Source organism: Somniosus microcephalus, chromosome 11, assembly GCF_052327205.1.
Source record: "Somniosus microcephalus isolate GS21.2 chromosome 11, FLI_Smic_1.0, whole genome shotgun sequence".
In the NCBI taxonomy this organism is placed as follows: Eukaryota; Metazoa; Chordata; class Chondrichthyes; order Squaliformes; family Somniosidae; genus Somniosus; species Somniosus microcephalus.
Window position 1 is genome coordinate 12434324 of NC_140997.1, and position 21885 is coordinate 12456208.

Sequence of the window (21885 nt, forward strand, 5' to 3'; positions counted from 1 at the left end):
CTGCCCTGATAGCTCCTTATGTGGCTCAAATTTTGTTTGATAACACATCTGTGAAGCAACTTGGGAGGTTTTACTAAGTTAAAGGTGTTATATAAATGCAAGTTGTTGTTGTTGAGAATGACCAGGCCGAGGAGGTGGGAAATGAGGACGGAGCATGCGCAGAGTGCACGAGGCCCCGTTGACAGTTGAGCGCAGTTTGATCTTTGAGCATGCGCAGAGCGCGGGTTGGCGCCGGCTTGATCTTTGAGCATGCGCAGAGCGCAGGTTGGCGCCGGCTTGATCTTTGAGCATGCGCAGAGCGCGGGTTGGCGCCGGCTTGATCTTTGAGCATGCGCAGAGCGCGGGCAGGCGCCGGCTTGATCTTTGAGCATGCGCAGAGCGCGGGTTGGCGCCGGCTTGATCTTTGACCATGCGCACAGCGCGGGTTGGCGCCGGCTTGACCTTCGAGCATGCGCGGAGTAGGCGAGGCGCCCGGAGGGGTTATACTGAGCATGCGCAGCTCGCCGAGCCGCTGATTGGCTTTGGGAGCTTCCGCCAATCAGCGCCGAGAGCGGGCCGCGCCTTGAGACCTGGGAGCTTGCGTCGAACCCCAGCCGGGAATGGCCGCGCTTAGTCCCGGGTAGGTGGGTGACGATGGGTCGCTGCGAGCAGAGAGTTGGGGGGTTTAAAGAGCTTTGGGGCTGGTTGCAGCGCCCAGGCTCAGCATTCACGGTTGGGTCCCTCACCCAGTGAGCAGAGAGGAGCTCAAACAGGACAGTCTGCCTGTCGGCTTCAGAAAGAGGAAAAACCGGATTCATTTTTCAAGTGGGGCGCTTCAGAACTCTCCAGCAGTTTCTGCTTTTTTAATATATACGTATAGAAAGAAAGAATTTGCATTCCTATAGCGCCTCAGCATCCTCAGGACGTCCCAAAGTACTTCACAGCCAATGAAGCACTATTTGAAGTGCAGTCACTGTTGTAATGTAGGAAACTCGGCAGCCAATTTGTGCACAGCAAGCTCCCGCAGAGAGCAATGTGATAATGACCAGATCATCTGTTTTTTTAGTGATGTTGATTGAGGGTTAAATATTAGCCTAGGGCACCGGGGGAGAACTATCGGTTCTTCTTTGAAATGCTGCCGTGGGATCCTTTACGTCCACCTGAGAGGGCAGAAGTCCGAAAGACGGCACCTCCGACAGTGCAGCATTCCCTCGGTACTGCACTGAAGTGTCAGCCTAGATTTTTGTGTGCTTGAGTCCCTGGAATGGAAATTGAACCCACAACCTTCTGAGGGTGCTACCAACTGAGGCACAGCTGACACATCTAAGCACATCATCCAGGCTGACACTCCAGTGCAGTACTGAGGGAGGTGCCATCTTTCGGATCAGATGTTAAACCGAGGCCCGGTTGGCTGCCATGTTTCCTACATTACAACAGTGACTGCACTTCAAAAAGTACTTCATTGGCTGTAAAGCTCTTTGGGACGTCCAGTGGTCGTGAAAGGTGCTATATAAATGTAAGTCTTTATTTCTTTCAAATCTCTGGAGAGGGACTTGAACCCACAATCTTCTTTGTAAAATACAAGCCTGATGATAGAAGCTTGGCTTGCAGAAAAGTATATTTTATTTCCACTTATTTCTTTGTGGGATTGTGATGTTGCCACTCAGCAAGGGTGTAGCCTGTGATTATTTCAGATTTAAAATGTGCAAACTTTCTGCATTTTTCATGAGAATCTGTTCATGGTGTTACTCAGTATGAGTAAATGGGGGGTGAAATATGACTGAATTAGGAGCTATTTGACCTCTTGGAAATGCATTTATTTTATTTTAAATTTAGGTAAAGACCAGATTGAGTACTGTGACTCTTGAGTCTGTGTATTTGGATTGGAATCAGCCATCGTGTCAAGCTGAGAGGACTCCTATGGCAGCGGAAAGCATTATTCGGTCCAAGCAGGCTGCAGAAGCCGTTGGCGGAATCCTGACTGAGGTCGTGTGCACGGTGTTCAGTGATCACATCTTTGTGGTGGTCACGCAGTACGGCAAAATGGGGACATTGATCTCTGTGACACCACATAGTGTGCCAAATGAGATCAGCAAGCCCACGTTTACCACAAAGATCCTAATGGGAAAGGATGAGGTAAGACAAATGTTAAGAATCAGAGGGCTAGAAAATTTGGCTCCTTTGTGCCTGCTGTTAGCGCAAAGGGCTTATTGGCCCAGTAATTCCTGTCACAGCGCGTGAGTACGGACGGGGTACTCGCGTGTGCCCGGAGGAATTGCCGGTTTTCAGCATGCACAGCGCATGCGCTGAAAACCGGCATTTCCTGTCCTCTGACCCAAGGGGTTAAGAGGCAGAACGCGTGCGACTGCACAGGCAGCGCGTGCGTGTTGAAATTCCTTTTTTTTTTTCAGAGTTGCCCGAGTGTAAAGGCCTCTGGTTTTTACGCATGGAAAAACCAGACGTATATTTAGTTTTACAGGTAAGTGATCTTTTAGTACAATTTAGAATTTTTTTTTCCACAGGTTTATTATTTTTAAAGAATTTACAGTAAGGTAAGTTTAGTTTTAGACCCTATTTAAAAAATTTATTTTTTTCAAAAATTTGATTGTTTAAAATATTTTTTTTAAACTTATTTATAGTTAATATAATCAGTGGGATGTTTTTTAAAATTTTATTTAAAGTTTAAGTAGTGTTTTGGCAGCCCATACTTTTCATGAGTTTGACAGTTCTTACTCTCAAACTCATGAATGAAGTTTCCCCTCCCCTGATTGGCTGCACAGTGCTCACCTGATCCCAGCCGGCACATCGCACTAACTACGCCGCAGGATCAGGTAAGCACATCGCGCCGACATCTGAACCGGGCCAGTGACAGGAAATGCAAGCAGGCCCGGGCTTCAGATGTCGGCGCGCCGGGTGAGTGCACATCGGGGGCTTGCACGCGCGGCAAGCTCCCGATCCTAATTTCAGGGCCATTGCCCGGGGGAGGGGGTCGAAAAAAGCGCCTCCCAAGAAATTTGGCGGGGTGTTGCTGAGGCGCTACCCGATAGTGCCGCGCCCCCGCCGGTAGCGCCTCTAACGTCATCGCCATGCACTGCGACCCCTTAGCACCCAGTGCAGAAATTCTGCTGCGTCCCGCGAGGCTGCAGCAGGCGATGTCAGCACCAGGGTCGCAAACTGGGCTAACCTCTGCTCGCAAGGCGGTTTTTAAAGGGAAGGTGCGGCCGCGACCCACGCCGCCATTTTCTTTTTGTTGGCCGACCTCGAGGTCAGCTCTCCGTGGTGGGCCGTGGCATGGTCCTGGCCGCCATCGTGCAGCCCGGCACCTGACTCGGCACCAGGCTGCGGCCACGGCAACACACCGCCCTGGTGGCCTAGTGTGAGCCATCAGAGGCCCTGCAGAGTGCACAGCGGAGCGCTGCTGATCGCGCCCCAACATCGCCTCGGTAACCGCCCCACCAGGAAGTGGAGCGCCCTAGATTGCACTCCACTTCCTGTGCGGGGCGGTAAGCTGAATTTAGCGGCCGGGACGGTACTTCCGCGCCGGGCGCTAAATGTCCAGCCTTAACTCGGTTACTGCCCCCAAATGGGGTGTAAGCGAATTTGCGCCCAGAGAGTTTGCAAGATGAGCTCCAGATTAACATCAGCCTTTAGGTGTAATCAGCTAGACTGCACTAAAGAATAGGGGGAGGGGGGGCGGTGGGGGGGTGAATTGGGGATCGCCCATTTTGGGGCGCTAATATTGGCCGGGCCCAAAGTTTAGCACCCAGTGCTAATTATCGCCTCCGACTGCACAATTGGCCTCTATCGCCCCTGGAGGTGATTTGAGCGCTAAATCAGGCGTTGCACACCTCTCTTAAGGCGCTAACGTCGGGGAGCGAGGCGCTACCTCAGAACGCTACCAAAGCTCAGGCGATGTCCGTTACCATGGAAGCCAGACAGACTGGTGCCGTCCAGTTCTTAAAGGGGAGGGGGCATCTTGCTGGCCAGCCACTTCCTGCTCACTGCAACCTTGAATCTCGGCCTGGAGAGACCTCAAAAGCAATTGTGTTGGAAGCACTAATGGATAGGCCCAGGGAAAGAGCTCGGCGCTTAGGAACCTCAAAGGTGGTGCTGAGGGCCAAAACTCCTTAGGACAGCGTTAAATCTTTCCAGACATCTCTCTCCCTATTGGAGTTCTTCGAGGATGTAACTCGTGGAGTAGACAAAGGGGAACCGGTAGATGTGGTGTATTTGGATTTTCAGAAGGCCTTCGATAAGGTCCCACACGAGGTTGGTGAACAAAATTAGGGCACATGGAATTGGGGGTAATATACTAGCATGGATTGAGAATTGGTTAACAGACAGAAAACAAAGAGTAGGGATAAACGGGTCTTTTTCAGGATGGCAGGCTGTGACTAGTGGGGTGCCGCTATTCAAATCAAATCAAATCAAATCAACTTTTATTGTCATTGTTAGTGCACAAGTGCAGTACAACGAAATGTAGGCTTGCGGCTCCCGAGAGTGTACATTTAGATTAAGACATTTAAACATTCAACATACATTTGGCTTGTAATACATTAACATAAACATAACCATAATAAAGTGCATTGGCAGATGTGCAGGCTTTAGAGTTTATTTGTGGAGTTCAGTAGGATGACAGCCCTGGGAAAGCTGTTCCTAAATCTGGTCGTACGGGTGCGAATCTATCTATATCAATGATTTGGATGAGGAGACTAAATAACATTTCCAAATTTGCTGATGATACAAAGCTAGGTGGCAGTGTCAGTTGTGAAGAGGATGTGAAGAGGCTTCAAGGGGATCTCGACAGGATCAGTGAGTGGGCGAGGACATGGCAGATGGAATATAATTGGATAAATGTGAAGTTATCCACTTTGGTAGAAAAAACAGAAAGGCAGAGTATTTCCTAAATGGCGAAAGATTGGGGAATGCAGATGCTCAAAGGGACCTGGGTGTCCTTGTACAGTGAATGTGCAGGTGCAGCAAGCCATTAGGAAGGCAAATGGTATGCTGGCCTTCATTACAAGAGGATTTCCCTCATGGGGAAATCTAGAACTCGGGGGCACAGTCTCAGAATAAAGGGTCGCCCTTTTAGAACTGAGATGAGGAGGATCTTCTCTGAGGGTTGTATATTTGTGGAATCCTCTGCCCCAGAGAGCTGGGGAGGCTGGGTCATTAAATACATTTAAAGTGGAGATAGACAAATTTTTGCAAGATAAGGGAGTGAAGGGTTATGGGGAGCGGGCTGGGAAGTGGCTTTGAGCCCCAGATCAGCCATGGTCTTATTGAATGGCGGAGCAGGCTTGAGGGGCCAAGTGGCCTATTCCTGCTCCTAGTTCTTATGTTCTTAAGGATTTGCGTACAGGAGTAAAGAAGTCTTACTCCAATTATATAGGGCCTTGGTGAGACCACACCTGGAGTACTGTGTACAATTTTGGTCTCCTTTCCTAAGGAAGGATATACTTGCCATAGAGGGAGTGCAACGAAGGTTCACGAGATTGATTCCTGGGATAGCAGGACTGTCGTATGAGAAGAGATTGAGTAAACTAGGCCTGTATTCTCTTGAATTCCGAAGAATGAGAGGGGATCTCATTGAAGCATACAAAATTATTACAGGGCTTGATAGGGTGGATGCTGGGAGAATGTTTCCCTTGGCTGGGGAGTCTAGAACCAGGGGCCACAGCCTCAGGATAAAGGGTAGGCCATTCAGGACTGGGATGAGAAGAAATTTCTTCACACAGAGGGTGGTGAATCTTTGGAATTCTCTACCCCAGAAGGCTGTGGAGGCTCAGTCATTGGGTGTATTCAAAACAGAAGTCGATAGATTTCTGACTAGTAAGGGCATCAAGGGATATGGCGATAGGGCTGGTGAATGGAGTTGAGGCAGAAGATCAGCCATGATCTCATTGAATGGCGGAGCAGGCTCGAGGGGCCGAATGGCCGACTCCTGCTCCTATTTCTTATGTTCTTATGAAAGACTGATCAGGCTGGGGCTCTTTTCTCTAGAAAAGAGAAGACTGAGGGGTGACCTGATCGAGGTCTTTAAGATTGAGTGGGTTTGATGGGGTAGCTGTAGAGAGGATATTTCCACTTGTGGGGGAGACCTAACTAAGGGCCATAAATATAAATTAGTCACGAATAAATCCAGTAGGGAGTTCAGGAGAAACTTCTTTACCCAGGGAGTGGTTAAAATGAGGAACTCGCTACCACAGGGAGTAGTTGTGGCAAATCGCATAGATGCATTAAAGGGGAAGCTAGATAAACACATGAGGGAGAAAGGTATAGAAGGTTATGCTGATAGGGTTGGATGAAGAGGAGTGGAAGGAGGCTCGTGTGGAGCATAAACACCGGCATGGACCTGTGGGGCTGTTTCTGTGCTTTACATTCTATGTCATTTTATGCTCTCCCTGATTGAACACCATAACCTACATATGCTGTGTATCTGTACTTGACTTTTACCTTATATTTTAGTTATACCTGTGTCCAGTGTAGAGCTCATTTAATCTTACAATATAACCTCACTGATTCTTTTCTATACCAGTATTCAGGCTTGTGCATGTTGCCTGGAAAGGCATGTGTCGCGATCAGCTGTGGGATGTAGATGGGAACTTTGTGTATTCAGAATCTGAACTCTGGGAGAAGCCTGATGGACTAAGACACTTAGTCAGTCTGAGCTGGATTTGAATCCGTGTCCTAGCGTGGTGACATTGCAGTAACCCAATGCAGCATTCGAACCTCAGTGAAAATGCTAGAAACCTATAAAGAGAAAAGATTGGTTAACTTTTTGGGTGTCAGAACTGAAAACTGGAAGACAACTGAGCCATTTAATGAAACTGGACAAAACATAAAGAGAGATCATTGGTTAAAAGCCCAAACGGGTTTGATTGGAGAAATTGGTAGCGATCATCTCAGTGAGGCAATGGAAAGGCACTAAAAGAACCTTTCTGTTGTAGATGATCTTCAAACGTCCTCGAGCACTTTTTGCATCTTTCCAGCTTTCCAACAAAAGCTGATCGGCCTTTCAATCAATTATCTCTCTCCCTTTCCCTTCCACTCCCACGTCCTTTACTCTTCTGTTCCTCACTCGTTCACAACTCACCTGTTTTCCAGTTTTCAGTTCCGATGGAGACCACTCGGGAGCCTCGCTCGTATACTGTGACCTTGTTGAGTATTACCATTATGTATCTTATGATCAGCGCACTTGGCTATTTTCTCACACTTCAGTTGTTTCCCAGTTGAATGTAGAATTGTCTCCGCCACGTGCTTTTATTTTAATTTGTGTCTTGCTTGTCGTTCAGATAATTGTACTGCAGGTATTTGCAATAGTTTTAATGTCTGTCCTTTTCTTTACAGCCTCTCGTCCATGTCTACGCAAAGCACCTTGTAACCTTCGTGTCTGAGGAGTCTGGGAACAAACCGGTGCTACTTGCGCTGGCCCTGAAAGATGCGAACGTGGACAGTATTAAGTCTATCAAACAGTTGATTCAGAGTTGCCGGCTCTGGTGAAATCTGCTAACCAGATATCCGAGCTGAAACTAACTAATAAACACTAGTAAAAGAACAATGTGACTTTTCTTCATTCCACATGTGCAAGGATATCACAACAGAATGCATTTTACCAATGCAAAATCCGACTTTGTAACTAGAGCAGAGATGTCGCTGAATGGAAATAGAGGAGCAGCTTTACTCTCTCCAGTATTTTTGATATTTTCCAGTTCAATGATGACGTGCTAGTCTCTCTACTCAGTTGAGGAACACCGTTGCAGCATATTTTAAGACTATGCACACTCCAAGGCAATATGTACCCTCCTGATAATTAAAGCTGAAGTATGGCTTGCTGTAACTGGATATAGAAGGTCCAGATGGGACACTAGTCAAGATGAAACCAAGTGGCTTTTGCATTCCCTTTTCCAGTGTTCAGGATGAACAGAGGCAGAGAACTAATAGAGAGATTGGGGAAATACAAATTGCAAGAATGGATTGCAATAAAAGTGTATGAAAAAGATTCATCATTGGGGTCAGCAGTGGCCGTGGTTCCAGCCTGGTGTTTGTCGTGCTTTTCAATCTGTGTCGTTTAACTGCTATTAAACGAGTAGTGCTTTCTCCTGATGTCCGAGCTGGTTTTATTCTGTGTGGAGTGCGTCATCAGTGGTCCACCTCGAGGTCTTGCTTAGTTGCTTCCTGTCCTTGGACTGTCATTCGAAGAAAAAGGCTGCAAGACTTCCCGGCTTGGAGCTCTGCTTAGCCTGGCTGCGTTACACTGCTCTCTCCACATCTTCAAATGGTTCTGGGTTCAAGCCCCGCACCGGGATTTGAGTGCACAATCTCGGCTGACACCACAGTGCAGCCCTGAGGGAGTGCTGCGTTGGCAGAAGTATTTGGGATGAGATGTAAATAAAAATACATAATTTTGTCTATAAATAAGGTGAAGCCACAATCTGGGTACAACATAGGTGCTTAACAGAAATCTACAATTAAATGTATTCAGTTAATCCCATCTCCACTGCTTGAATGGTCAGTTCCAGGGCTTGATCCTTTCCTTCACCTTTCCGATGGCTGACCTTTGGTGACGTCAGATAAGAACATAGGAATTAGGAGCAGGAGTCGGCCCTTCGAGCCTGCTCCGCCATTCAGTAAGATCATGGCTGATCTGATTACTCCACATTCCCGTCTACCCCCCGATAACTTTTCACCCCCTTGCTTACCAAGAATCTATCTACCTCTGCCTTAAAAATATTCAAAGACTCTGCTTCCACCGCCCTCAGAGGAAGAGAGTTCCAAAGACTCACGACCCTCTGTGAAAAAATTGCTCCTCGTCTCTGCCTTAAATGGGCGACCTCTTATTTTTAAACAGTGACCCCCCTAGTTCTAGATTCTCCCACAAGAGGAAACATCCTCTCCACATCACAGATGTAGGCAGGGAGTCAGCTTCCACAAGGATGCCAATGGCACTAAGCTTTACCTCGCCTCTGCCACCACCGTTGCTACTTTCTCGGTTTAAAAAATAAAAGAGGCGCGTGCGCCGTATCTGTGGTGTCAGCACGACCCGTAGTGCACAGAGCTTGCCCGCTGACGTCACGAATGTGATGCACTTGAATCTTTGCACCTGATATCTGATGATAAAACACCGGCAAATTTCAGGGGTGCCTTTTCTCAAACGCAGGAAGAAATCAATTTTTTTAATCAAGTCGCTAACCGAAAAAATAGGGAATTTATTTTTGAAATTAAAAAAAAAAAACTTTTAATGGTTATTAAAATGTCATTTTAGTGGGGTTTTCACCCTATAAATGAGGCACCTGGGGCCCACCTGTCTTTTTTTTGCAGGCCAGGCCTGGCCCACCCAACTTCAAGCCTAGAGTTGCAGCCAACCCAACCCTGTTTACTTTCCCTGCTGGTGTTTCGAGGCTGGCTTCGCACCTCGCACGCCTCCCAACTTCTAAACGGCGACTTACCTCCACCCTCCTCCCTGGGAACTTTTCTCAGCCTCTTAAAGAACGGCAATCCTGCACAAACACTTAGTCATTATACCACGCAAATATATAGTATTAACTCTTTTTAATTGTCTTCGCAAACTACATTCGAGGTTTTTCAGGGTTTTTTGAACAAAATGCTTCTCATTCATGTCATGAAATCTGTCACCAGGGAGCATTTATGTGATTATGGGGACAGTAAAACAGTTTCAGTACATTATTGGGGAGATTCACAAGCAAAAGGATCATGTTCATACTCTTATGACTATTATATATAGATGTCCACTTAAGAAAGATTAAAATGGTGTAGAACATTTTCTAAGCAATGCTGTTCTGTAATGGAAGTCATCAAAATTCATGCTGTACGGTGTGATCTTTTTTGTGATCGATTTTTAACAGTTCATCATCTATTAGCGGTTACTTTATGCGTCTTTATTATCTTGCCTCCCTCTCCTAAAGACACTGACTCTTTGCTGGATTCAATGCCTTCAGGTGCCATCTCATACTTCACCCCAGTAGAGATTCTTCATGTGGGAGCTTTGAGTGAGAGTGTTAGGCTATTTGACCATGTAGTGCATCATAACTGAACACCCACGCCCCAGCCCCCGATCCAGCATTTGCACAAGTGCATTTTCTAACTGAAGCTACAGGATGGCGATCTGGGGCAGTTTTCTGAGACCGGTTACAGTGCTACGACCACCTTCCCAGCTAACTCAGTACAGCCCAAGGATACAATGTGGGGCCTGCTCGGTCTGTATGCACCAGTACCAGTTTTTGTGCAGTGGGTCCTTGCCCAATCGGAACTGCTTAAGGCTGCACAAACTCACTATGCACAAGACCCTTCAGGTCTTCAGACAGCGGAGACCTTTATCCCCTTAGCTTGAGCTTGATTCAAGTTTAGGGGTACGGTGGTGTAGTGGTTATGTTATGGGACAAGTCATTCAGAGGCCTGGATTAATAATCCAGAGAACGTGAATTCGAATCCTGGCAAATTTGAATTTAGTTTTTTAAAAATCTGGAAATAAAAAGCTGGCTTCAGTAAAAGTGACCATGAAGCCGTCGGATTGTCGTAAAAACCCAACATCTTCATTAATGTTCTTTAGGGAAGGAAACCTGCCGTCCTTACCAGTGCTCCCTTTAAGCTGCGCAGTCGTGCAGCGTTCCAGGGGTCCCGCGCAGCCGGTGAGCCGGCTTTTGAATTTAAAAAACAGCGCATGCGCGGACTTTTGAACGGGCCGCACAGCCCCCCCAAAAAATTACAGGAAGCATTGGTCCTTACCCGATCTGGGCCTATACGTGACTCCAGTCCCACACCAACGTGGTTGACTATTAACTGCCCTCTGAAGTGGCCTAGCGAGCGAGCCACTCAGTCGTATCAAAACCGCTACCAGCGGTTCAAGAACACCTACCGCCAGCTTCTCGGGGGCAACTGGGGATGGGCAATAAATGTCGGCTTTGCCAGCGACAATCACATCTCGAGACTTAATTTTAGAAAGTGAAATGGCCAGAGTCTAACTCACTGCAACACCCAGCTCCCCCTGACGAATAAACTCGATGACAACTTAATTTCTGGAACCGAGCAGCTTGCTCGTGCTAATACGCCTGACATCTTTGTTTAGGATGATAGGAACACCAGGGAATGCTCATACATTGTGTCTGATTTAGAACAACCTGCTCTGTTTGCAGTTGATTAATTAAAATTAAGTATTTCCATCAAAGCCCTTGCATTTTATTACCACTATATAAACAACAGTTGACAAAGAGATTGCTCATCAAACATCTCATTTATTCATCACCGAGTCGATGTACAGTAATTAAAACCTAACAGGATCCCCATCACTGATCATCTCTCCGGCATCACGTCATTTAATTAATTACCGCAGCCGTCAATTAAAAAAGCTTATTTAGTGGATTAGGTGGCATGATTGGTAATACACTATTCTTATGCTACTGGGACCCAAGTCTGAATCCATTACAGACGAATGGGATAAAAGTTCTTTCTGCCTCTAGGGGTCCTGAGTGAAATAAGACTTGGGAAGTTTCGAAACCAACGTGTGTGACAAGATATGCTGCCAAAGAGAAACTGACAATTTTTTAAAAGGCAAACTTAATAATGAATCTACCTTCTTGTATCCTAAATCATAGGTAGAAGGAAGCAGTTCTCAGACATCTACGAATCTCTAAGGAAATCTGCAAGCTCGTCTGGTGTCTGCCAGGACATACTGCGTCCTCCAAGCACAATGTATTTAGAATTCGGATTGTGGTTTTTTTCTGTATCTGTTAAGTTACTAGCACATGACTCCTATTGCAGCATACTAATCAAAATGTTTTCTGCAAAGATGGCACTGGTTTTTTCTGGGTAGGTGGAAGTGTCTTTTGACAGTAGGAGGGGGGTCCCCAGGAGTGTGTCAACAATTGCACGGGGTCCCCAGGAGTGTGTCAACAATTGCACGGGGTCCCCAGGAGTGTGTCAACAATTGCACGGGGTCCCCAGGAGTGTCAACAATTGCACGGGGTCCCCAGGAGTGTGTCAACAATTGCACGGGGTCCGCAGGAGTGTGTCAACAATTGCACGGGGTCCGCAGGAGTGTGTCAACAATTGCACGGGGGTCCCCAGGAGTGTGTCAACAATTGCACGGGGTCCCCAGGAGTGTCAACAATTGCACGGGGTCCCCAGGAGTGTGTCAACAATTGCACGGGGTCCGCAGGAGTGTGTCAACAATTGCACGGGGTCCGCAGGAGTGTGTCAACAATTGCACGGGGGTCCCCAGGAGTGTGTCAACAATTGCACGGGGTCCCCGGGAGTGTGTCAACAATTGCACGGGGTCCCCGGGAGTGTGTCAACAATTGCACGGGGTCCCCGGGATTGTGTCAACAATTGCACGGGGTCCCCAGGAGTGTGTCAACAATTGCACGGGGTCCCCAGGAGTGTGTCACCATTTTCACAGGGGGTCCCCAGGAGTGTGTCAACAATTGCACAGGGTCCCCAAGAGTGCGTCAATATTTGCATGGGGTCCCTAGATATATGTCAGTATTAGCATGGGATTCCCAGGAGTGTGTAAACATTTGCAAGGGGTCCCACTTCAGAGGCTTGAGCACACAATCTAGGCTGACGTTCCATTGTTGTTTGTGGGAGCTTGCTGTGCACAATTTGGCTGGCACGTTTCCTGCATTACAACAGTGACTACACTTAAAAAAGTACTTGATTGACTGTGAAGTGCTTTGAGACATCCTGAGGCACTATGTAAATGCAAGTGCTTTTTCTCTTAACTTTTTGTGGTAAACCACTGTTTGTATTCCTGTTTGTCCTGTTTGTATTCCACTGTGTACATGCCTGGACATGCCTCGGCTGACTCCTCCCACAGGTCCTAGTATAAAGGTGACTGCTGCTCCCCAGCCCTTGGTATCCTGGACCGGTCGACCACTCGAGGCAGACCTCCATTCTGTTGTTAATAAAAGCCTTCAGTTACTCTTCTAACTCTCAGTCTTTTATGAGTAATTGATAGCGCATCAATTTTATTAACAACATTTTTATAATGGAGAAGATCCTCACACCAGCATGCCTGGACTTAGATCATCGGGAGGCGGACTCATCCACCAAGTTTACTCACTGGCTTAAGTGTTTCGAAAAATTCCTGACCGCCTCCGAAGCAATCAAATCGGACGAGGACAAACTGGATGTCCTGACCTCCAAAGTGAACCACCGAGTGTACTCGGTCATCCAAGACGCGACCTCGTACGCGGATGCTATCAAGCTCCTCAAGGACCAGTACACGCGCCCAGTGAACGAAGTGTACGCCAGGCACCTCCTGGGGAGTCGTAAACAACAACCTGGGGAATCGACCGTGGAATACCTTCAGGCACTGTCTGTGCTTGGCCGGGCCTGTGGTTGTAAGGATGTAAAGGCCGCCGTGTACACAGAGGAACTTATCCGGGACGCTTTTGTAGCGGGCCACAGATCCAATTACACACGACAGCGACTGTTGGAGCAGAGTAACCTCGACCTCAACAAGGCCTCTGAACTCGCACTATCGTTGGATGCAGCCTACCAGGGCATGGATGCCTACTCCTCTGCACCGTGGACGCCGCGGGGAATGACAGCCTGGGACACGGTAGGACCGCCTCATAGCGCCGTGCCACCCCAGCCACACCCCAACAACGGCCCAACTACCGCAGCAGTGTCCCAAGGCCAGACAGCAGTGCCCCAAGGCCAGAAATGCTACTTCTGTGGCCAGGCAAAACACCCCAGAGCGCGCTGCCCGGCGAAAAACGCGATCTGCTCGGGCTGCGGGAAGAAGGGACACTACGCTAGCGTCTGCAGGGCCAAAGCCACCCCGAACCCCAGCAGCGCCGCGTGTGGGCCATGCGGGCCGCCATTTTGGACCTCCCCGGCCGCGTGCGAATCACCGGTACAGCAGCCATTTTGGACGCCTCCAGCCACATGGGGATCATGGACGCCGCCATCTTGGACGACAGCCGGGACGCAGCAGGCCCCCGACACCGCCTCATCTGATACCCGCAGCGACACACCGACCCCTACGCTGGCATCCGTTACACTGGACCAAGCGAGACCGCACCAACTGGCCAGTTCCACAATGGACATTAAGGTAAATGGTCACGATACAATCTGCCTTTTTGACTCTGGGAGCACGGAGAGCTTCATCCACCCCGACACGGTGCGGCGTTGCTCTCTCCCAGTCCTGCCTGCGCAACAGCGGATTTCTATGGCCTCCGAGTCCCAGTTGGCGGACATCGGCGGCTACTGCGTGGTGACACTCGTAGTAGACGGGACCGTGTACGATCATTTTAAACTTCTGGTCCTGCCTGACCTCTGCGCTGCCGTCCTGCTGGGGTTAGATTTTCAGTGCCACCTTAAAAGTGTTACGATGGCGTACGGTGGACCCCTACCCCCACTCACAGTCCGCAGCCAGCAGCTTCCAAATTGCCCGCCGCGCACCAGGTGCAACCTCTCCACACTCAGAGTCACCCCCCCACCACTGTTTGCTAACCTCACCCCCGACTGTAAGCCCATCGCCACAAAGAGCAGGCGATACAGTGCCGGGGACAGGGTTTTCATTAAAACCGAAGTGGAGCGGCTCCTGAAAGAAGGGATTATTGAGGGCAGCACCAGCCCCTGGCGAGCCCAGGTTGTGGTCGTTAAGACCAGCGAGAAGCAGCGCCTGGTCATCGACTACAGCCAGACAATAAATCGCTACACCCTGCTGGACGCCTACCCACTCCCCCGTATAGCTGATATGGTCAACCAGATCGCGCAGTACCGCGTCTTCTCGACCATTGACCTGAAATCAGCGTACCACCAGCTCCCCATCCGCCCTGAGGACCGCCAGTACACTGCCTTTGAGGCAAACGGCCGCCTCTATCACTTCCTTAGGGTTCCCTTTGGCGTCACCAACGGGGTCTCCATCTTCCAAAGGGAGATGGACCGGATGGTAGATCAAAATGCGTTGCAGGCCACTTTCCCATATCTGGACAATGTGACCATCTGCGGCCGTGACTTGCAGGACCATGACGCAAACCTCGAAAAATTCCTCCGCACCGCCCAACTCCTAAACCTGACATATAACAAGGAGAAGTGCATATTCCGCACAAACCGCCTCGCCATCCTTGGCTGTGTTGTGGAACACGGAGTCATCGGCCCCGACCCCGACCGGATGCGTCCCCTTATGGAACTTCCACTGCCCCACTGCCTCAAGGCCCTGAAGAGGTGCCTAGGGTTTTTCTCCTATTACGCCCAGTGGGTCCCCTACTATGCGGACAAGGCCCGTCCGCTGATCAAGTCCACCTCTTTTCCCTTGACGGCAGAGGCCCGCTTAGCCTTCCACCGTATCAAGGAGGACATTGCCAAAGCCACCATGCACGCAGTGGACGAATCCATCCCCTTCCAGGTGGAAAGCGACGCGTCCGACTTTGCCCTGGCCGCTACCCTCAATCAGGCGGGGAGACCCGTGGCCTTCTTTTCACGAACCCTCCAAGGCCCGGAGACCAGACACTCCGCTGTTGAGAAGGAGGCCCAGGCGATTGTGGAGGCTGTGCGTCATTGGAGGCACTACCTGGCCGGAAAACGATTTACCCTGCTCACTGACCAGCGTTCAGTTGCTTTTATGTTTAACAACAAGCAGAGGGGCAAAATCAAAAATGACAAGATCTTGAGGTGGAGAATCGAACTTTCCACCTACAACTACGAGATCTTGTACCGGCCCGGGAAGCTAAATGAACCCCCGGATGCGCTATCGCGTGGCACCTGCGCCAGCGCGCAGATCGATAGACTACGGGTCCTCCACAATGACCTCTGCCACCCGGGGGTCACCAGGTTCTTCCACCTCATCAAGGCCCGCAACCTGCCTTACTCTATTGAGGAGGTCAGGACCATGACCAGGAACTGCCAAGTCTGCGCTGAGTGCAAACCACACTTTTATAGACCAGACAGGGCCCACCTGATAAAAGCCACTCGCCCCTTCGAGCGCCTGAGCGTTGATTTTAAAGGGCCTCTCCCCTCCTCCGACCGCAATGTGTACTTCCTCAATATTATTGATGAGTACTCCCGTTTCCCGTTCGCCTTCCCCTGCCCGGACATGACCAGTGCCACGGTCATTAAATGTCTGAACAACCTCTTCACCCTGTTCGGCTTCCCCAGCTATATCCATAGCGACCGGGGCTCATCGTTTATGAGCGACGAACTCCGTCAGTACCTGCTAACTAGGGGTATTGCCACAAGCAGGACCACCAGTTACAACCCCCGGGGGAACGGACAGGTGGAAAGAGAAAATGCGACAGTTTGGAAGGCCGTCCTGCTAGCCTTAAAGTCTAGGGGCCTTCCAACCTCCCGCTGGCAGGATGTGCTCCCCGATGCGCTCCACTCTATTCGGTCACTGCTCTGCACTGCCACTAACGCCACCCCTCATGAGAAAATGTTTGTCTTCCCAAGGAAGTCCACATCAGGGACATCGCTACCGCCATGGCTGACGTCCCCAGGGCCGGTCCTACTGAGAAGACACGTGAGGACCCATAAAACGGACCCCCTGGTCGAGAGGGTCGACCTCCTCCACGCCAACCCCCAGTATGCTTACATCGCATACCCGGACGGGCGGGAGGACACAGTCTCCATAAGAGACCTTGCACCCTCGGGGACCACAGTAACCCACTACCCACTACCACCCCCCCCCACGATCCGATATCCAGCCCCAGCAGACGGCAGGCCTGGGCCCCGCGACCCGCTCGACATCTACGAGGACGACACGCCTGTGCCACAGCCTACGCTGGACTCGACGCCGGAAGCTTCACTACCCCTGCCGTCGCCACGCCGATCACAGCGGCAGACAAGACCTCCGGAGAGACTCCAATACACTAACTTTTAATACACTTCACCCCGCCGGACTCAATTTTAAACAAGGGGTGAATGTGGTAAACCACTGTTTGTATTCCTGTTTGTCCTGTTTGTATTCCACTGTGTACATGCCTGGACATGCCTCGGCTGACTCCTCCCACAGGTCCTAGTATAAAGGTGACTGCTGCTCCCCAGCCCTTGGTATCCTGGACCGGTCGACCACTCGAGGCAGACCTCCATTCTGTTGTTAATAAAAGCCTTCAGTTACTCTTCTAACTCTCAGTCTTTTATGAGTAATTGATAGCGCATCACTTTTATCAAATACCTTTTGGATGTCAAGGTACCACATGCCCTTAGGGTTTTCCATTGTCCACTCAGAATGCCTCTTCCTCAAAATAGCCAAGGAGAGAGGTCGGGTAGGGTCTTCCTCTTCTGAATCTGTGGTGGCTGCTATTTACGAGGTTATCATCATCCAGGTACAAAAAATAATTGAAAACGCTAATGGCATGTTGGCCTTTATCTCAAGAGGGCTGGAATACAGAGGGGTGGAAGTGATGTTTCAGTTGTAGAAAGCTCTGGTGAGACCCCATTCGGAGTACTGTATTCAGTTCTGGGCACCGCACCTCACATACTGGCCTTGGAGGGGGTGTAACACAGATTCACCAGAATGATACTGGGGCAAAAGGGTTAAACTATGAGGACAAAGACTAGGCTTGTATTCCCTTAAATTTAAAATTCTCACCTTGTTTTCAAATCCCTCCACGGTGTGCCGCTCCCTATCTTTGTAACCTCCCACAACCCTCCGAGATTTCTGCACTCTTCCAATTCTGGCCTCTTGCGCATCCCCGATTTTAATCGCTCCACTATTGGTGGCCGTGTCTTCAGCTGCCTTGGCCCTAAGCTCTGGAATTCATTCCCTAAATCTCTCCACATCACTCACTCACCTTTAAGATGCTCCTTAAAACCTACCTCTTAGATCAAGCTTGTAGTCACCTGTCCTAATACCTCCTTATGTGGCTCAGTGTCAAATTTTGATTGATAAAGCTTCTGTGGAGCACCTTGGGATGTTTTACTATATTAAAGGCGCTATATAAGTGCATGTTGTTATTGTTGTTGAATTTAGAAGATTAAGGAGCGATCTAATTGAGGTGCTCATCCGCTGCTGAAACCCTCATCCATGCCTTTGTTACCTCTAGACTTGACTATTCCAATGCACTCCTGGCCGGCCTCCCTAGTTCTACCCTACGTAAACTTGAGGCCATCCAAAACTCGGCTGCTTGTGTCCTAACTCGCACCAAGTCCCGTTCGCCCATCACCCCTGTGCTCACTGCCCCGTGTCCTAACTCGCACCAAGTCCCGTTCGCCCATCACTCCTGTGCTCGCTGACCTACATTGGCTCCCGGTTAAGCAGCGCCTCGATTTCAAAATTCTCATCCTTGTTTTCAAATCCCTCCACGGCCTCACCCCTCCCTATCTCTGTCATCTCCTTCAGCCCCACAACCCCCCTGAGATATCCGCGCTCCTCTAATTCTGCCCTCTTGAGCATCCCTGATTATAATCGCTCAACCATTGGTGGTCGTGCCTGCTGTTGCCTGGGCCCCAAGCTCTGGAATTCCCTCCCTAAACCTCTCCGCCTCGCTACCTCCTTTAAGACGCTCCTTAAAACCTACCTCTTTGACCAAGCTTTTGGTCACGTGCACTAATTTATCCTTATGCGGATCGGTGTCAAATTTGTTGTCTTAAAATACTCCTGTGCAGCGCCTTGGGACGTTTTACTACATTAAAGGTGCTATATAAATCCAAGTTGTTGTTGTTGTTTAAGATGATTAAAGGATTTAATACAGAGAAACTATTTCCTCTGGCGGGAGAGGGCCAGAATAAGGGGGCAGAACCTTAACATTAGAGCTTGGCCGTTCAGGGGTGAAACCAGGAAACACTTCTTCACACAAAGGGGAGTGGAAATCTGGAACTCTCTCCCCCAAAAAGCTGTTGAGGCTGGGGTTCAATTGAAAATTTCAAAGCTTGGATTGATAAATTTTTGTTCGGTAAGGGTATAAAGGGTTACAGAACCAAGTCGGGTAGATGGAGTTAAGATATAGATCAGCTGTGGTCTAATTGAATGGCGGAACAGCCTCGAGGGGCTGAATGGTCTCCTATTCCTATGTAATGACGTGGAGAGTTAAAGAAAAAAGAAAGACTTGCATTCATATAGCGCCTTTCATGACCTCAGGACATCCCAAATTGCTTTACAGCCAATGCAGTGTAATCACTGCTATATTGGCCCAGATATTCCGAACCCTACGGGTGGGTACACAGCGCGTACCCACCCGTAGGGACATCGGAAATGCCGGTTTCAGGCATGCACAGCACATGCGCTGGAAACCGGCATTTCCGATCTGTCAAGAATGCTCTTGACAGATCCTCCGGCTGCCCTGGAGAAGGGCCTCTGCGGGCGGATAGTTCTGCTTTTTGGAGACCCTCCGCCCGCAGAAAACCCTTACGATTATTACGCCCGGTAAAGGATAAGAGTTCAAAAAAGTAAAAAAAAAAAAAATTTTCACTGATTTATCATTTAAAAATACTTTAAAAAAAAGTAAGTTTATTTTTTAGCCCTGTAAAAAACATTAATTATTTATTGCAATTTCAAGCCATTTTAAAAATGTGATTTAAAAAAAAATGTATTTAAAGTTTTACTATGTTTTGGGGGTGATCTCCATTCATATATTTGACAGGTCTTCCTGTCAAATGTATGAAGGGAGATTCCCTTCTGTGATTGGCTTCCCATGGCCCACGTGATCCCAGGGACACTGCGAACTACATGCGCCTCTGGGATACGTGGGCCCTGCGCACTTCAAGTTTGGTGAGGCCCAGGGGCGGATGCGTGTGCGTCCCGGGAGCCCTCAGGTAAGGGCGCAGATTTTTCCAGATCGCGGGCCTCTGCCCGCGGGAGGCCTGCGATCAGAAAATACGGGCCAATATAGGAAACGCGGCAGCCAATTCGCGCACAGCAAGCTCCCACAAAAATGTGATAATGACCAGATAATCTGCTTTTAATAAACATAGAAACATAGAAGATAGGAGCAGGAGTAGGCCATTCGGCCCCTCGAGCCTGCTCCGCCATCCAATGAGATCATGGCTGATCATCCAAATTCATGATGTTGGTTGAGGGATAAATATTGGCCAGGACACCAGGGAGAACTACGACGATAGCAAAATACTGCAGATGTTGGAAATCCGAAATAACAACAGAAAATGCTGGAAAAACTCAGCAGGTCAGGCAACATCTGTGGAGAGAAATTTGAGTTGATGTTTCGGGTCGAACCCTTCTTCAAAACTGGAAAGAAAATAGATCGAAGGCAGGGCTGCGATCGGACAAAAGAAGTGAAAGAAACAAAAGAGCTAGACGAGATGGTAATAGGCTGAGATTAGGTGTAAAGTGTACTGGCAGGGCAAGAGATAGCTGCCAGGTGTGAGGGAGAAACAAAAGGAAAGGTGGGGGGGGGAAAGGAGTGGAAAAATTACAAGAAAAAATGTGTAATAGGGGCCGAGGTTATGATCTGAAATTGTTGAACTCGATATTGAGTCCGGAAGGTTGCAGAGTGCCTAATCGGAAGATGAGGTGCTGTTCCTCGAGTTTACGTTGAGCTTCCGTGGAACAATACAAGAGGCCAAGGACGGTGAGGTCCGAGTGGGAATGGAGCGGTGAATTAAAATGACAGGCGACTGGAAGCTCGGGGTCACCCTTACGGACTGAACGGAGGTGTTCCGCAAAGCGGTCACCCAATCTGCGTTTGGTCTCCCCAATGTAGAGGAGACCGCATCGTGAGCAGCGAATACAGTATACTAGATTGCAAGAAGTACAAGTAAATCGCTGTTTCACCTGGAAGGGGTGTTTGGGGCCCTGGACAGTGAACTCCCCTGCTCTTCTTCGAAATAGTGCCGTGGGATCTTTTATGCCCACCCAGGAGAGCAGACGGGGCCTCGGCTTAATGTCTCATCCGAAAGAGTTGTGAACAACAAAACAGGTTTAACTGAAGAACAAAGGGGACTGGTTGTAAACAAAAAAAAAAGCCACATAATAGCCGTTGTTGAATCTGGAAACACGGATTTGAGTCGAGGTAACTCCTACTGCCTGCAACCAGAAGGCGTGGGATTCAGGAGGGCCCAAGTGAGCAGAGCATGCGCATTGAGCCCCGATGACCTCACTGCCCAGGGGCCCACCTGGATCAGCGGGAGCGCATGCGCGCAGCTGGGACGGCTCAGGTGAGTCTGGGCGGCCCCGCGCAGCGCACCTGAGAGAAGATAAAGGAAGCTCGAAATCGCTCGCCGTCTGCAAGCTTTTCCTTAAAATAAAAATGTATGGTTTATTTTTAAATTAAGTTTTAATTTTGTTTTACCTTCGGTGTGTGTCTGAGTGTGTTTACCTGCTCACCTGTCACCTGAGTGACCGGCCAGCCATGAGCCGGGACTAGGAAGCCGCCGCCTTTCAGCAGTGGGATGTTCTGGGGGGTCCCACCTTAAAGCTGACAGCAATTGGCAGCAGCGCCTTCCTCACTGTATATTGACTCTGGACTGAGAGAGGATTTAAACGCCTGGAAGGTAGGCTGGTTGCTTCCCAGTGTTTCTTGTTCGTTTGTTGTAACTTTTTATTGCCAGTTTTCAAATGCAGGAACCCAACAAAAGAGAGCAGGGACTCCACTTATTACAGCATAGATTTTAGATGGCAAAACGCCAGAGCTCATTTCAGGGATGAGCACCTCCCTGGTCCTTTTTAATTGACAATTGCCACGCACAGAAATCAGATCCCTAGGCACTGGAACCAATCTGACAGTAAGAATGTAAATGTTTGGAGATTCAGGTAAAGTGAAACTGTTCTTGGGTGCAATCCAGACAGGAAAATCCAGTGTTCCAGGTTTCCTATTTAGCTGCAATGCCTTTAAAAAACAAATTCCCCTTCTTCCACCTTCCTGTCTCCTGTGTTGAAGCCTAACCATTCTTTGGGACAGTACCACAAGGTATTTATAAACCGACGTAGAGGCTGAAATCTATTCATCAACATCATTAAAACAGATTATCCGGTCATTATCACATTGC

General features: G+C 49.0%; 2 protein-coding genes across 4 annotated transcripts in view; both read left to right on the forward strand.

Moving 5' to 3' along the window:
- Positions 1-480: 480 nt before the first annotated feature.
- Positions 481-8079, forward strand: psmg3 (proteasome (prosome, macropain) assembly chaperone 3). 2 transcript variants are annotated; one of them, XM_086000220.1, is made up of 3 exons: positions 481-619; positions 1816-2115; positions 7330-8079. In XM_086000220.1, the coding sequence occupies exons 2-3, from the start codon at positions 1900-1902 to the stop codon at positions 7480-7482; spliced, it is 369 nt and encodes a 122-aa protein (XP_085856346.1). In that variant the 5' UTR covers positions 481-619; positions 1816-1899; the 3' UTR covers positions 7483-8079. The 2 variants fall into 2 exon arrangements, with proteins under 2 accessions (XP_085856346.1, XP_085856347.1); XM_086000221.1 differs by having other exon boundaries at positions 533-623.
- A 12911-nt stretch (positions 8080-20990) lies between these two features.
- Positions 20991-21885, forward strand: part of tmem184a (transmembrane protein 184a) — a 53935-nt gene continuing 53040 nt past the window's right edge. Inside the window, exon 1 of one of the 2 annotated variants that reach the window (XM_086000224.1) lies at positions 20991-21148. The gene's annotated coding sequence lies outside the window, so the exon portion shown is untranslated. Of the gene's footprint in view, positions 21391-21885 lie in introns of both variants that reach the window. The other variant, XM_086000223.1, reaches the window with a different exon arrangement.